This window comes from Cannabis sativa, chromosome 4 (genome assembly GCF_029168945.1).
Source record: "Cannabis sativa cultivar Pink pepper isolate KNU-18-1 chromosome 4, ASM2916894v1, whole genome shotgun sequence".
Lineage (NCBI taxonomy): Eukaryota > Viridiplantae > Streptophyta > Magnoliopsida > Rosales > Cannabaceae > Cannabis > Cannabis sativa.
The window spans coordinates 17,653,884-17,671,768 of NC_083604.1; the positions used below are offsets into that span (position 1 = coordinate 17,653,884).

Consider the following 17,885-nt stretch of genomic DNA (forward strand, 5'->3'; position numbering starts at 1 on the left):
GAACAACGCTAAAAACTTAACACAGTACACAGTATAACTAAAAAAAAATTCCGCCCCATAGTATAAAAGTAAAAAAATTGAAAATTTTAGTATGCAATTATTTTCGGTGAATGTGTAATAAAAAGATGTAATTATCAACTTATCCTTGAAAAAAGTGGGCCGTGGGTTGCAATGGGTGGAGTCCGGCCCAATTAAGTGCTTTAAACCCTACGCATTCAAAGAGAAGAACGTAGTCAGGACTCAGGAGGGTTTTGGCCAGAACCTCCTTCAACAGCCCGCGCGTAACTCTTTCCTTTCCTGTTCGGAGCCGGAGCTTCTCCCATGCACAATGGCGCTCTCAGATTCAACGAATCAGTCGAACAAACCCGAAGATTTGGACCTTCTCAAGTCTGATATAGCTTCTTTCGCTTCCTCACTCGGTCTCTCGTCCTCAGTTCCTTCTTCCCAGTCGGGCTTCAACGATGCCGATTTTCGCAAAACTGGTCGTCTCCAGACTAATAAGCTTCATAAGAAGGAGAAACAAGCTCCTACTGCGAAATCGACGAACACCCAGAAGCCACCGCACCAGAATTTAAAACCTAATGAAAAGCCCAAGCCTAAACCCCCTGTTCTCTCACTTGAGGAGGACAGCAATGTCAAGCCTTTGGGATTTGAGAGATTCAAGAACATGCCTAAGCTGCCATTGATGAAAGCTAGTGGGCTTGGAGTATGGTATATGGATGCGGAGGAATTGGAATTGAAAGTGATCGGGAAGGGGACGAAAGTGGAAGTGAGGAACGTGGAGGACTGGAAGAAAGTAGTTGAGAAAAAGAGAGAGCTTGCAGAGAGATTGATGGCCCAATACGTTAAAGATTACGAGTCTTCAAGAGGGCAGAGTGGGGATATTAAGATGCTAATTGCCACGCAGAGGTCAGGGACTGCGACTGATAAGGTTTCCGCATTCTCAGTTCTGGTTGGGGACAACCCCATGGCGAATTTGAGGTCCATTGATGCTCTTCTGGGTAATTTTTCTCACTTGCGTTTATCCAAATATTGCTTTTTTTTTTTTTTTTTTTTTTTTTTTTAAGTTTTACTTAATGCTTTAACAAGTTGTTTCTTGCAGGAATGGTAACATCAAAAGTGGGGAAACGGCACGCAATAACAGGGTTCGAAGCACTGAAAGAATTATTTGTTTCAAGGTCAATAATCATCTCTCGCTCTCTATTCACTTTTTATTTATGAGCTATTATAGGCTTTGGTTTTCGAGGATGAAGAAGTGTGAAAATGAAACTAGTTCAATTGAATAATTTGAATCACAAAATGAAAATTCACCAACCGCTTATCCAAATCAATACAGAAAAGAAAACAACCCAACAAACCTATCCGAAGATGTTAGTTTTTTAGGGATGACGTCATATAGACTTGATGATGTAATGCGTTTTCACTGATATTCCATGCATGCTTCTTGTTTCAGTTTATTGCCTGATCGAAAGCTTAAGAATCTGTTACAGCGGCCATTGAATCATGTACCTGAGACTAAAGATGGTAACTCCCTCTTACTATTTTGGTATTGGGAAGAATGTTTGAAACAAAGGTAATTGTAATTGATTTACACGTCCTAGGTTGTTCAGATTTTGAACAAAAAATGGTCTTTTGATCTTGATATTTAATGATATTATGTAATGTTTCAGGTATGAACGTTTTGTTTTTGCCCTAGAAGAAGCATCAAGAGATATGTTACCTATATTAAAAGACAAGGCATTAAAGGTTAGCTGTGACGTATACTCTTTGCTTCCTTTTCTTCCATCCTAATCCCTAATCACCATGACTTCTTTTCCTAACATAACAAATTTTAAAATTTTCACTTATTCCTGCCCCGGGCTTTGTCTTGACTATGTGAAACGTTTCATCTATACTCACATATTTTTTGATTGCATTCAGATTATTTATACATTGCTAAAGAGTAAATCAGAACAAGAGCGGAGATTACTCTCTGCATTAGTTAACAAAGTAAGTTTTCACCATGAACTTTTACACAACCAAGTTACAAAAACTCTTGTTTCTACTTTATTATCATCCTGGATTATATCTGATTCAATATTCACTTGTCTTTTTTTTACAGTTAGGGGATCCAGAAAATAAGGGTGCTTCCAATGCTGATTATCACTTGTCAAAAATCTTGTCTGACCACCCAAATATGACGGTCTGATCACTATATCCTTCAAGTTTTTTTTTTTTTAATATGTTATATGTGCGTATTCGTTCAACTGCCTCACTTCAGTTATCAATGGGGAGAGTAAGATCTCGGGGAAGTTGGAATGGAGCATGATTCTAGCTTTTTTGAATACTGTTTTTGTAGATGTACATGTATATTATATTTGTAGTTACACTTGTATTTTATTATATTTAAAGCCATTTTGTTAGCTGGTTTTTACAGATAGATCATGTCATTATCTAGTACTTAGTTCTTTGATGTGCCATTGCTCTATATGATACCATGATGATGAGGGAATGATAAGACCATGTGAACTTATAAGGCGTTTGGTTGGGAGGAATAAAAATATAGGAATAGGAATGGGAATGGGAATGAGAATAGGAATGGAATGGAATAAAATTTAAAATTGATAAAAAAAAATTGATAAAAAAATAATTAAATTTTTTTTCTTGTTACATTGGAATGGTCATTCCTTCCTTTTTAAAATGGAATAGCTATTCCACCAAAATGGTGGAAAGAGCATTCCATTGGAATGTCATTCCAATACTTTAAAATGCAACCAAACAAAGGAATGGAATGAAAATTATTTCCTTTCCATTCCATTTCATTACCTCCAACCAAACGCCACCTTAGTTCTTTGATGTGCCTTTGCTCTATATGATACCATGATGATGAGGGAATGATAAGACCATGTGAAGATGTTAGATACTCTTGTTGAGGCTTTGTATCTTATTTATTTACAACTCCTTTTCACAGGTTGTAGTGATTGATGAGGTGGACTCTTTTCTTTTTCGGCCTCATTTGGTATTACGAGCCAAGTACCACGCTGTAAGTTGTATAATTTACACACATAATTGAATCTTTTCTAGTTAATTTGGAGTAAGCTTGTCCCACTTTTCTTGTTTTCAGCATCTATATTTCTGGTATTCATATGATAATGAAATCATAATGTAGCATTAGTGCTGGTACTTGCTTACTTAAGTAAATATACTACAAATGATAGATTTTGGAATTTAACAAATTATTAATCCTTTTTAGTCATGAATAAATTTCAAAACTTCTGTGACTACATGTTGCCTGCAGTAGTTTGTAATCCTTTAAACCTAAAATTACATGTATGCATATGCAGGTTAACTTTTTGAGCCAAATTCGTCTCACTCATAAAGGAGAAGGACCAAATGTGGCAAAGCGTTTGATAGATGTATATTTTGCACTTTTCAAGGTATATATGGTCTCTATTTGTATTCTTTTATGTCCCTTATCAGACATTTGTGGGCTCTCTATATTGGTTGCAAAAGAAAATAAGTTGGTGTTAAGTGGAATGGTTTTTGAAGAGACCAACATAATTCAAATTATGAGTTTGATTTTTCTTTTGAACAAGTGTATTAGAGAAAAAATAGAAAAGAAATGACGAGGCCTTACAAATAAAAATTTTCAGGTTCTTATTACAGAGGCAGGGATTGGTCATGGAAAGGATAAAAGTGACAAAAAATGCCATGGAAAAGCTTCCAAATCTGATAAGCATGGCAAAGCAAAGGATTTGTTAGAATCCCCGGTTGAATTGGACTCACGTCTACTATCAGCACTTCTAACAGTCAGTATAATTATCACTTTATTTGCTAACTGGATATATGCTTTTTTTTTTTTTACTTTGGAGTTTGTTGTTGCTAATCCATCGTGGGCTACACAGGGAGTCAATAGAGCATTTCCATATGTCTCAAGCACAGAAGCTGATGACATTATAGAGACCCAAACGCCAATGCTCTTCCAACTGGTAACTGAAAACCTTTGTCCAGTTCTGTAGTTTGTATTTCAGGCAAGAGCATTTGCATGTATACTAAGTGTAGATATTATGATGCAGGTTCATTCCAACAATTTTAATGTGGGAGTTCAAGCGTTAATGCTTCTTGATAAGATCTCATCTAAGAATCAAATTGTTAGTGACAGGTTTTACCGGGCGTTGTACGCAAAGTTACTTCTTCCTGCAGCCATGAATTCTTCGAAGGCAAGTTCAATGTGTTTTAGCACTGCTCTAATTTTAATGGTGTTTTGTCATGCTTTAATAAGGTGAAGATGAAACATCTTATGGATAATGTGAAAACATGCAAATTTCAGGCAGAAATGTTTATTGGACTTCTTCTCAGAGCGATGAAAAGTGATGTGAATTTGAAGCGGGTGGCTGCCTTTGCAAAGCGTGTGATGCAGGTTTAATGACTTTTGATTTTGCATTTTTATTTATTCTTCACTAGTCCCTCTCGTATATTTCTTCTTTCAACACATCAATTTTTTAAAAGTCAAAACAAGAAGAAAAAAGAAAGCCATTTTACCCTTACAATTCCTATCGAATGTAAGAAATGAATTATACATGGAAATATGTTGTCCTCCCTTGTTTTTCAATACCTTATTTTTTTACTCTTTTACTTGAACTGGGACAGGTTGCCCTTCAGCAGCCACCTCAATATGCGTGCGGATGCCTTTTCTTGCTCTCAGAAGTATTAAAGGCAAGGCCGCCGTTGTGGTAAGTCTTCTCATGCAAGTTCCTTTTAAATGGATTTTGATTTCGTGTCATCATCGTCGAGCTTCCATTTGCAGGAACTTGGTGCTTCAGAATGAGTCAACCGAGGAAGAAGAAGTAGAACATTTTAAGGATATCGTAGAAGAAGAGCCTGATAAGAAACCAACCCCTCCCTCGGAAACTCAAGAGAAGAAAGCTGACAATGTGAAGAGTACTGATACTTCCTTTGCTGATTCTGACAGTAATTCTTCAGAAGATGAAAAGGAAGCTCCACTCTCTTCTGAAGATGAAGATTCAGACGAAGCAGAAGAGTTTCTGGTAAGAGACGATGCACTCCCAGAAGACCACATTGAAACAGTGTCTGTGTCTGGTGGACAGCAATCTCAAGTACCACCCCCTGAGACTCAGAAAGCTCGGCTACCTGGAGGATACAATCCAAGGCACAGGGAACCATCTTATTGGTCAGTTGTCTCTTATTATCATTTTCATATATAAAAATGCTCATATTAATCCGGACAGCTAAATGTTTTGTTTTTGTTTAACAACAGCAATGCAGACCATGTAAGCTGGTGGGAGCTGACAGCACTTGCTTCACATGTGCACCCATCAGTTTCTAAAATGGCGACAACCCTTCTTTTCTCAGGGACTAACATTGTGTACAATGGAAATCCACTTAATGATCTCTCACTCACTGCTTTTCTGGACAAGTTCATGGAAAAGAAACCCAAGTCAAGTACATGGCATGGTGGTTCACAGATTGAACCTGCCAAGAAGGTTAGCTGTACAAAGAAGATTTTGCTTATTTCTTACTTTATTACATTTCCTTGTTGCCGAGCTCGTAAATATGTTATTCTTAAATAATGTCTTCGTTTTCCAGCTTGAAATGAACGACCATTTGATTGGGTCAGATATTCTATCGTTGGCTGAAGATGATGTTCCACCAGAAGATCTTGTCTTCCACAAGTTTTACATGAACAAAATGAGTTCTTCAAAGAGGCCAAAAAAGAAGAAGAAGAAAAGAGGAGCAGATGACGATGATGCAGAAGCGTTGTTTGATGTTGATGGTGGCGGAGGCAATGACGAAAGTGATAATGAAGAGATTGACAACATGTTGGACTCTACTGATCTTTCTGGAGATTTGAACGTGGGCGATTATGACTATGACGATCTTGACCAAATTGCTAAAGAAGATGATGAAGACTTGGTTGGTAATGTCAGCGATGAGGATCCAGACATGCTCTCAGACGTTGCTGAGGGAGAGGATTTTGATATTGACGATGCTGCTATGGAGAATGGAAGTGATGATGATGAAGATGACGATGATATTATTGAAATTGGTGATGTAGATGATAGTGAGAATGATGATGATGGTTTTGATCAAAGAATCAAAACTAAGGGAAAACGAAAGCCTGGCAAATCTGGAGCATCACCTTTTGCTAGTTATGAAGAGTACGAGCATCTACTGAATGAGGATGGTACGTCTCTCGAGGACAAGGGACCTTTAAAAAAGAAGGCAAAGAAGTCTTCCAAGTCGCGAAAGAAGAGAAAATCATCATCAGAGTAAACTCGGATGACTCATTTTGCTTGGAAATCTTATGATTTCCCCTCAATTTTGTACTGTAGCATTAAAGATTGTTTATTTAAGCATTTGATATGTACACTAATGAATGATATAAGCCTGAAGGTATACCAATTTCTATTTATTCATCGTAAATCCTAAGCCATGGGTCCAGATAGAAAGATACAGCAGCTACTGAATTTTAAGGTTTATTAGTCAAAAGTGTACAATTTGGCCAGTAATGGAATAACACACTATCAAATTCCAACACAAAGTCTGTTTTGTTATGGGGTTTGGATGTTCCAATTTAACAGTTTTAAATTGTGTCGATAACATTGGCAACATTAAAACGAAGGCGCAAATAGGAAAGGGGTACACATTTTTAGTCTGCTCAATTTGTTGAATGTAAACAGAGAACTAACTACTTTACAAGCTTCATAAACGACCCTGTTTCAAAAAAAAAAAAAAAAGCTTAGGTGCCGTTTGGTAACACTTTTGTTTTTTAATTTTTTAATCACAAAATGAAAGTAAAATTTTTGTTTTTAAAAAATTTATTTTTGAAAAACAAAAATGCGTTCTGTAACTAATTTAGTTTTTCAATTTTAAAAACAGAAAATAAAAGTGTGTTTTGTAAAGTTCATTTTTATTTTTATTTTTTGATTTTATTAAAGTCGGGTCTAGGTCCGGGGTCGAATTCGGGCTCAAGTCAAAAGCCGGGTTCAGCGCCAGGGCCGTGGGGAGGGAATTTGGGTCCAGGTCTGGTCGTAATCCAAAAGATTGATTAAGAAAAAAAAATTGTTTAAAAAAATATTGAAAGTGAATTTTGTTGTTTTTAAAATTTTGATTTCTAATTATAAAATTGAAAAGTAAAAACAGTTTTATAGAACATGTTTTTGAAAAATATTTTTACTTTTTTACTTTTAAAAACAGAAAACTGATTAAAAAAGTGTTACCAAACGCCACCTTAATAAATGACTTATTACATCTGTGATAATATTGAGACATCATGGTACATTTAATTTAGGTATATATTGCAAGGTATATCTGAAAACTATGACCATATAATTTAGGTATATAGATTGCAAGGTATTTTTACATCATGATAATAATGAAACTCGCCTACGATATTCTGCTAGAGCCCACAATGGGTAAATGTTTCTGTATGCTGCATAATGTAGCATACAATTTTTCATGAAGACTCCAGTTATTTCTTGTTGTGGAAAATCACCAGTTTCCATTTGAGAATTTATTATTAATTTTGCTGCCTTGTGAAGAGGAGTTGGATCTCGTTCTTGTTGGCCAGCATGAATTAGACCCATCATGGCCCATGCAGTATGCACCAAATTTGATCGATTTCCTTCGAGAGCTACATATGCCTACATAATTATCACCATAAATGAACATAATTACTTTATTATTTATTATATGTCTAAAGAACCAAGACAGAAAAAAGACCATTACAAATTTTACTACATGGATTATTTAGACCTTTCAAAAGAATTAGTTTTTTTACCTTATTTGGGCATGAAAGATAACTCTCACCCCAACCGCCATCCTCTCTCTGTGTTCTAAGTAGAAATTCCACACCTTTACGTATAGTTGCATTATTATCGTAACTCTTTCCAGCAGCTGATAATCCTCCTAGAGCAAACCATGTCCCATATGTGAAGCAAACTCCCCAATTCCCATACCTATAAAATCAAATCATTAGCTAAGATGTATCTTATGCTGCCCAATATCATATATAACTGTAAATTAACAATATTATATATATATATGTATGTAAAATTACCATGAACCGTCAGGCATCTGTATGTCTTCAAGGAATTGAGTAGCTTTTATTATAAATTTTTCAATTTCCTTTTTCCTATGTCCTGGATACAGTTTCTTGAATAAAACCAGAGCTTGGATTGCTGATGAAGTGCATTCTACATATTCATGCTCGATCACAATGTCCGCAAAAAATTCGGTGGGATTAAGTATCTGAATTTAAAATTGATATTAGATTCGAAATAAAAAGTTTATTATAAAAGATATTACATGGAGTTTATTAAAGTCATCCTTAATTACCTCCAACCAATCTTGTGCTCCTGCTGGCTCCCAAGCTGCTAAACCACCATTCTTACTCTGCCAATAATAAATCAAAATTATATGATTGAATTAATCTTATGTATTACTAATATACACTCAATTGTTAAATGTAAATGAAATCAAGATTTTGATTGAATAAGACATGAATAAAATGATCCAAATTAACTTTCATGATTACTACTTTATGTTCTTTTTTCCTTGTTGGTTTGAAACATACCCTCACAACACAAGTCTAATATATTACATAAGTACAAAAAGAAAGAAAAAAAGAAGAAGAAGAAAATATATAGCTGCTCTTACCTGTAAAGAGAGTAGTACATTAACAGCGTCATAAAATCTTTCAGGTTCTATTCTTTGGCCTACAATTTCTGGTGGCATCATTGAGAATAATAGGCAGCACTGTATACATTTGGAAATAAATAAGCCTAATTAGATAAATACTATATGTATAATTGAAATAAATAAATATACATATATAAATTAGAAAAAAATTATAGTGCATCCAAAACATTATACCGATGAGAATTAAGATTTCTTGTTTAAAGTGGTGTTCCTGAGTTAAACTAATTTAAATTTGAAACGTTAATTAATTTTTTATTTATTAAAAAAATTAAATCTTTAATTGAGTCAACAAAAGTATTTAGCATATTTAATATATATTAATTGATTTATCAGAATTAAATTGGTTTAACACAGTATAGGACACCAATTTTTAACAGGGAATCTTGATTCTATTGATGAACACATATAAATTAAGAATAAATCGAAAAATAAAGTTAAAAAAAATCTGTTGTATGAGTACTTCTTTTATTTTATGTACATTTGAAATAGTCCGTTTATATTTTATATATTGTAAATTATTATGAATTTTTCAAAATTAAACTTTGTAGGATGTCCTTAATAAATACTATACACACCATCATATAAAAATTAAGATAATAACTTCGGATATTGAAAACACAGAAGGAGTACACCCATTTTTAAGGAGCGCACTGTAAAAGCACCCATATATTTTGAAAAGGAAAACAAAAACGAAAACAAAAAGAAAAAACCAAAGTAGTACCTTCAACCCCTCAGCAGTACAATCAGAAACTTGCCATCCATGATCTTGATCAGAAAATGTCCAAGATCCTTTTGAAATGTGGCGATGCATGCTTTTGAAGTCCCCGGAAGGATTGTCTTTAACTTGAGATTCTTTTATGAACTTGTGGCCTCTTGCTAGAGTTTCTCCAATTTCATCAGTGAGATTACAAGCAAGTAAAGCTTGGATGGCAAAACCAGTATCCCACTCTTGGCTACCAAAACTCTGTCAAAATTATTTGAAGTGTCATTTCGATGTAATATTTTTTTTAATTAGAAAAATATTTTATTTTAGTAATGTATCTTGTAAAAAAATTCATAAGTGAAAATTTATCAACGAAGGACATACCTGCATCTTCATTCCATCTTCAGCAACCCACAAGTAGTCTGGGATTCTAGCAAGGTGTTTTTTAAAATAATCCCCATTTGAATCTTCAACCCAACAAGCAAGCATACATAGCACCTGTTAATCCACATATAATAATTAAACAACAATATAATAATACACATATTTTGTATTGTAAGGAAAATATATAATTTCTTAATTTTTTTTTTCATTATTATTTTAAACAACCTTTTCTACGCATCCAATTGTAATGTATCGACTATTCTCATCTTCATAATGAATATGCTCCATTGTTACTTTTAGAGCTTTGTCTCTAATAAATTTGTTTAAGGGCCAACGAGTAAGAAAAGGCTCAGTACATATATATAAACTATCCCAAAGTAGATCTTGTAACCACGGATGAGGATAATATAAATCCTCCTACAAGAAAAAAATATACAAATGTTAATTATATATTTAAAACAATGTATATATAGATATATAGTTTCACTATTTTTTTGATAGGAAGCTGTATTATATTCACCTTAGCACAAAAATGCCGCACTTGTTTCCAATTGATTTCATCGTAAGGTTGAGTATGAAGTTCCTCTCTCAATTGTAGAATGAGAGGTGTAATTGGACCAACAAATCTTTTTCCATATAAATAAGACATGGGCAAATACACCAATCGACAATAACACCACATTTTGGCTGCATAAAAAAGATAAAAAATTGATTTATATTCTACATCTTTTTCTATGCATATAATATTCTTCAAGCTAAAAAATATAAAATTTTTAATACCTGGGTACATAGGAAGAAAGGAGGGCAACATCCAAAATTCAGGGGGCATGGGATTACTTCCAGCCCAGTCAAAAAGACCAAGTATCTACCATTAACCCCAAAATATCATATAAGATATAATGCAACAAATTTAAGTTATTGTGTATTTACATAACACAAAAGCATTGTAATTTGGATTCATACCGAAAGCCATGTCTTTCCCCAAGAGGGTATGTATGTTATACCACCATGGTCAAGAATCCATTGTCTTGCTCTTTCACAAGCATTGTCTTCACCACCATTTGGCCCTTCTCCTAATATTCGCATACAAATATAATTGAGACTTGTGCAAAACATGGTGCTATGACCTTCTATGTGTAATCCCCATCCGCCATCTTTGTTCTAAATAGTACAAAATAGTATAGTATATGAGCATAAATATGGTACAATAATATTGATACAAAAGCAAATATCTCTTCACTATTATTTAAACATAAATATATATTATGAAGTATACCTGATGATAGTATATGTAGCGAAGAATTTCTTTACGGTATTCAGATGTGAATATGGTGTTAAGATGTCCTGTAATGTATAAACAAATGACCTACATACATAAATAGCAAAAATTGGTCAATTGTTAGTTTGTGACATCTATTTGATTGAGAAGTTAAAAATGTTACTTAAAATGAGAGAATGAATATAAAATATATTTGTAAAAATATATATAAATATATTTATATTTACAAACAAAAAAACACATAAAATTTTTGAATTAATTTACGATATACGATGCTTATAAAAAAATTACAATATACAAAGTAGTAGAAATAGTAAAAAATTTAAAATTATGATATACTAAATTGGTTGTGTAGTCAAGAAAAGCTAAAGTAAGTGATGAATATGAAATTACCAGAGGAGGAAGGAAGAATAGGGGGCCTGCATTCTCAGCTGGCCAATGCCCATCACTGGCCTGCAAAGCTGAGAGAAAATGGACTGACCTCTTCAATGCTGTTGTGGCCTTTTCATATGAAATTTCTTCCCCATCTTCTATCTTAATTTGAGGGAGTGTTTGCTTGAACTCTTTCTCTTTCAAGAACTATAAGTTTTATAAAAGGCACAATGTCATAAATATATATATATAAAAAATGAAAAAAAAGACAAGTTATTTTTTACTAAATGGGGATAAATTGATGGGAAGTATATAATAATAATATATATTTTTTATTTAATTTACAATAATAATATTACTATTTTTATTGATGTCTCACGTTAGCTAGTTTTGAAGTTTATTTTATTATTTTTTTCTGTGTTTTTTAAAATAAATTTTCAGTTATTAATAGTATTGATAAGAAACTAATTAATTATCTTTACATAAAAAATTTCATTTTTATATTATATAATTTAATAGATATTTTAGTTATCTCAAAAACTTATTTGTATATATATTAGTAATTAAATAGATTTAGGTAACTTTAAAATTTTTTTGAAAACTAATCAGTTATCATGTAATATGATAAATTATTATTTTTATATACTCAATTATTTTATATATATTTTGTTATTTTAAAAGCTAATTAGTAATCGTTTAATATAATATAATCATTTAACAAAAGTATAAAATAAATGTTAATTAAGATTTGAAAAAATTATAAAAAAGTGACTGATTACTATTATGAATCAAAAAGTTTTTTTTTTTTTTAGAAATATCGGAAAGATATATGCTAGCTTCCCCTATATTGAAATATTTACATTAAAGAGTTCTTTCTTTATCATCAATCCAATAAGTGATCAGAAATTATTTTTAAAATTAATAATAATAAAAAAAGAGAATGAGAGAAAAAGATTGGAGAGAGAAATACATGAATATAATATATTAAAACATACTCGATAAAAGAAAAATTTTCTTCATATTTACTTTATATAATTATATAAAACCATAAAGTATGAAATGAAAAATTCCTAGTCAAATATTAACTAGAGTATGAATCACCACTATGAGAAAAAGACTTAGAGGATAGCTTTTAAACTGAGAAGAAGTCTTTCTTTTTTCTTTTCTTTTAAATGTAAATGGTATAATAAGTAAAACCTTTCAAAAAGAAAATATATATATACAGTAAAATCCATCAAAATGAAACTATGCTGATAGATTTTATAATAATTGCTTCTCGTAAATTTTTTTTTGAATGTATATTTTTTTATTAACCTGGAAATTTCATTAAAAGGAGAAAATAAAGAGCACAAACCAGCTCATAATATCAAGTTGGATGGAAACAAAAAGGTCCCACAAAAAAAGCGTGGACGGCAGGGTTAATCTTAAATTTCCGTCCAAATAAAAACAAAAATCAAAATCAAATTAAAAGCGTGATGTCCTAAACTAAATAGCCATTAGCCACAACTTACACAATCTAACAATCTAATAAATATGTATGAAGATAAGATAAGAACGAGTGTAAGCTATCGATCGACAAGACAGGGCGTTAATATGTGGAGGTATATTATAAATGATCTTTCCTGACATAATTGCATTACAATTGAAAAACACCAATTCTATTCACTTGCATTATAACCTTTTTTACACGTGGCCCACACATACATTATTTTTCATTCTTTTTTCGTTTCCTGCTTAAATAAATATGACAACTACCATTAAATATGAATATGATTTTATTCCGTAATGTATTTTTATGAAATGTATTCTGTGGTACATTAGATGAGTCTCGGGTACATTAAATGAGTGTCAGAGTACGTTTTTACTTTCTAACTCTAATTACCCCTAGATCAATCTCAGCCGTCAGATCAAATAACTCTATCATCTGACAGTTGCCGTACATTACGGATTACAATCCGTTAAAATACAATAACGGGACAAAATCATATCCCAATATATATAAATTCAAAGAAACATTTTATTTCAAAATTTAATTCTAGTATAATTTGGAAATTAACCAACATTATTTTTGTTCAAACGAAAAGCACTATTATAAGTCATCGCAGCTTTTTCAGTCAATGAAACTTTAAATTGTCTATTTAAGATTTTTTTTTAGAACTATGACATATATTTATTGTATTTTTCAAACTACATTTATAAATAAAAATGGCATGAGTGTTTAGTTACTTACCACATTAATACTACATGTATAATTTAATATTAAAAATAATAAAAATTAGATATTTTTAAATAATTATTAAACTAAAAATCAATTAATAATTAAGAAAATTATATAAAACTAAATTAAAAAAATTTAAATTATTTTTTCAAATTAATTACACATGTGATATTAATATGACATGAAGTGGTTACTGGCTAAGTACTCGTATCATCATTTTTTATGCTTTCATACGACCAAAGTTATTAGTTCAAATTTAATAATAGATAGAACTTATTAGATAGTAACGTCAATAGTATATAATGGGTTTTATACTCATTTGTTTTTATTGAATTTGTATATTTTTCATCTTATTTTATTGAATTTTTTAATTTTAAATTAGTTTATTGCATTAGATTTGATTTTATTTTAATTCAATTTAATTACGTATTATAAAATTTGACTGAAAAACTAATTTACAACACTATAAATAATATTATAAGTAATTTATAAATTATTTTTATTTAATTTTTAAATTAATTAATTACTATTTAATAATAATTTAACAACTAAAAATCAATATAATCATTTTGTTTATATATTTAATGTAATTATTATTTTTTTTTTCCATATTATATATATTTTGATAATGAGTAGTTGAAAACAGATAGAAAAAATTAAATAGCCATAATTTTGTGAAAAATCCGTATTATTTATATACTAGCTAATAATAATTATGGAAGAAAAACAAATATTGTGAAATGATCAGAAAAATAATAGTAAATAAATTATAGAAAAGATTAAAATAAAGTTGCTCTAACGAATTATATTCTAAAATAGAAAGATGAATAAGATTTAATATATATATATATATAAATATATTTATATATTTATATAATATTCTAACATGTGTGATTTCGTGGTTAAAGATTAACTAAAAAATAATATTAAAAGGTTATAATTAACACTATAATTATTACTAAAATATAATTGATATTGGTATATATACCTGGGCACGCCATAGAAGATCACTGCTAGGCTTGACCTTATGGCGATTGTTGAAGAAGTTACGGCGGGCGTCTTCCACGGCGGCTCGGTCCTCCGCTGTGCCGGCGTTGGGGTCAAATTCCCATGTCTGCCTTCCCACAAAATTGTTTGTGCTGAATATATATGGGTCTTTTCCCCCATCAGCTATCTTCAGCTTCCACATATTCTTATATTATATATATATGTTCTATATCGATCTTCTTCTCTTCAACAAACCCTATTAATTATATAATAATCTAATTTCAGTTATATATATATTTATATTAAATATGTAGACATGCAAAGATATGGTTGCTTAAAAGAAATGGCGCGTGTTCACGTTTTTCGCTCACTGAAATTTATGGTCCGAAAGTAATTTTCGATAGATCCCACTTATTTACTTAATAGCTGTGTCACTGTCTGAAAGTAACCTCGATTAAAATGACACCTACTCACTTTACAGACTTTATATATGAGTTTATACGAACTCTCTGTTTTTTTCTTTTTTTGAAAGCGTACGGACTCGGCTTTAAGTGAGTAGTGGAGTGTTATAATTTGCTTGAAACATAGAGACAAGCAAAAATAAAACTATTTCTGTGAAAGCATTTAATGAAGGATAATTTTTTAAAATATTCTTTTTTTTTTTATATTTATATTTGTAGCATCTTAAATTTTTAATTACAAAAATATATTTGTTGATCATTAAGAAGTGAAAAAATTAAAAATAATAAAAAATCAACTATAAATAAATCATAAAATTACTAAAAATAACATACCAAACACTATAATACAATTATTTAAATTTTTAGTTTTATCTAAATTATTTTTCTATAAAGAAAGTAAAAGTATGATGTTGTATTTAATTTATTACTACAATGCATTCCAAGTACACTCTCTATATATTCTCAAATCTTTGTGTTAAGAAGATGAAAATGTTAAAAGAAAAGAAAGAAAAATAAAAAACTATTACAGATATAAATTAATGAGAAGATCATGCAATTTGTGATCGAGTTATGAGTATATATACCTTTATCAGCTCTTGGAAGTTTATTTTTTTGAAATGGCAGGTCTTGGAAGTTATATAATATAGATGAGGACTGTGATTGAATATATTTATAGAAGTGTTTGATTGATGTCCTTTATATATATGATGAAAAAACACGGTGGGTGGAATAGAGAGAAAGACTAGAAAAGAAAGAGCCTCGTGTTCACGTTTTTCCCATATTCAGTCAGCAGTCAATTTATTATTATCATATTCCTAGTTACGAACTTGTAGTCTGAACATGATTTCATTTTTATATAATTGAGGGGCACAAAGAAAATTATATTAGCAGCGACACCACTTGGCACTTGCATCATCATGATTTAAAATAATTAGTTGTATTTGTACTTTAATCTTTTTAAACATGTTTAATATTATTTTAATTATTTTCATTTTTATTTTTTTGGTATCGAAATAAGCTAATATCTTTTTGAAATACGAAAAAGATATTGATATATGCAAACGTAACACTTCTTTTATAATTGCTCATTATATATCTATGACATATATAAAAGGAGCATTGCCCGACATTCTATAATTGCCAATTAGTTAGCATATTAAATTAAAATGTGTATTAAAATGCACTAATAGACATGTGCTGCTTGGCACCAACATTTCTCGTATAGAACAAGCACTTGTGTATCTAAATTTTGGTTAATTTATTTTGTCCTTTTAGTGAAAAGAAAGCAATAATTGTTATTATTATAAATATAGTTTTACAATTTTCTTTTTTTACTTTACATATTTTTTGAACAATACTTTAAATGCTTTTTTTTTTTTTTGCTTACTTTTTCATTTTTTTTTTTAAAATTGCAGAGAATTAAACTATTAAATAAATGTTTTTTCTTTTGTTTTTGTCTTTTACATTTTCATTATATATATACTAGCAAAAAATTGCGATGGGAGGCACGTATGCTAAATTCTATGTTAGGTTTTTTCTACGTTATTTAAAAGTGATACAATTAAAAATTAAAGAAAAAATATAATTAGTTATTAGGTGAAATTATTATTATATGTATCTAAATACTATAATTTATAATTTTTGACAACTTATAAAAGTATATACCGGATGTAATATATTAGTGTACACTGTATTCTTTGTGGAGTTCTTATCTTGTTGTGCAATAGTGACTGGTCAAATCAAAACTCTAACAATAAATGTTGTTTTTGCTCTTGATAAAACTATATATAAGTGAAAAACTTGTTGGGGTAATCTAATATTTGGCCTAGACTTATTTAATCATTGCAAAACTTAAATCTTATAAAAAACTGAGTTTGTTTAAATGGAAAGCCACTATTTTAAAACAAGGATGTGTTATATTATTTATTAATAACACAATATATAGATTAAATATGTGTAATAAACTAATAATATGTAACATATGACTATATTAGTTGTCATCTTTTTGTAACATTTGGGGAGTTGTTACTATGAGTAACCTTCACCATTATCACCAACATTAAGAGTGTAAAAAGATGTTACACATCTTAATTTGAAATTCTTAATGCCATAGGAGTTATGGTGTATGTAGGAGTTACATTTGAGTCCATAAAATCTATGGAGGTATGAGTTTGAATTTCAAATAGTGATATCCTAAACACTATATAAAGAGGTCTAAGATGCTCATATAGAGATGAAGTTTTCTATCAAGAAAGCACATTGCTAGAAAATCCTAAGGCTTGATAATTCCCAAAGCTATTTCTTAGAGAGTTTCCTTAGTGCTTAGAGATAGGGGAAATAAGCTTTTGGACAAAGGTGTAATACCTTGTTCAAGTAATGGTGATCCCCACTAATCTACACTCAAGATTGTGAGTGAGTGTATACATATATATATATATATATTATTATCTTGTTATATATATACATATATTATATTACATGTGTTGAATCTTCTTCTTCTACATTTTATATATATGCAATATATATAGTGTATATATGTGTATTGTAATATATTTAATCAATCTTTTATTTTAGTCCTTATATTATTTTACAATAGAGTTGTAATATATCTTGATTTTCTTTCATTGTAATAAAATCTCTAACAGGATGTGGTAGAGAAATAGAGGAAGTAGAAACTTGATGATGAGTGTGCTTTTTTTTTTTTTTTTTTATAGTGTGAAAAGTTAATGACTTGTATAATTATTAATGAAACCAATAATAAGGAGTTAATTACTTTTGTTT

General features: G+C 30.4%; 2 protein-coding genes across 2 annotated transcripts; one reads left to right on the plus strand and one right to left on the minus strand.

The window, feature by feature from the left end:
- The first annotated feature begins 223 nt into the window (after nt 1–223).
- LOC115714154 (protein SLOW WALKER 2) lies at nt 224–6,541 on the plus strand. The gene is made up of 16 exons (XM_061113380.1): nt 224–1,001; nt 1,103–1,178; nt 1,454–1,573; nt 1,671–1,746; nt 1,921–1,989; nt 2,102–2,182; nt 2,951–3,022; nt 3,324–3,416; nt 3,633–3,788; nt 3,885–3,968; nt 4,056–4,203; nt 4,314–4,399; nt 4,630–4,712; nt 4,787–5,170; nt 5,258–5,483; nt 5,587–6,541. The coding sequence occupies exons 1-16, from the start codon at nt 329–331 to the stop codon at nt 6,271–6,273; spliced, it is 3,114 nt and encodes a 1,037-aa protein (XP_060969363.1). The 5' UTR covers nt 224–328; the 3' UTR covers nt 6,274–6,541.
- A 690-nt stretch (nt 6,542–7,231) lies between these two features.
- LOC115714155 (beta-amyrin synthase) lies at nt 7,232–15,866 on the minus strand. Its single transcript, XM_030642724.2, has 15 exons — nt 15,689–15,866; nt 14,645–14,899; nt 11,460–11,645; nt 11,064–11,153; nt 10,751–10,948; nt 10,568–10,652; nt 10,308–10,474; nt 10,013–10,204; nt 9,788–9,901; nt 9,422–9,664; nt 8,659–8,757; nt 8,338–8,394; nt 8,060–8,250; nt 7,781–7,958; nt 7,232–7,643 (listed from the first exon to the last, which is right to left on the minus strand). Exons 2-15 carry the CDS (start codon nt 14,843–14,845, stop codon nt 7,365–7,367), a joined length of 2,280 nt encoding a protein of 759 aa, XP_030498584.1. The 5' UTR covers nt 14,846–14,899; nt 15,689–15,866; the 3' UTR covers nt 7,232–7,364.
- Nucleotides 15,867–17,885: the final 2,019 nt, after the last annotated feature.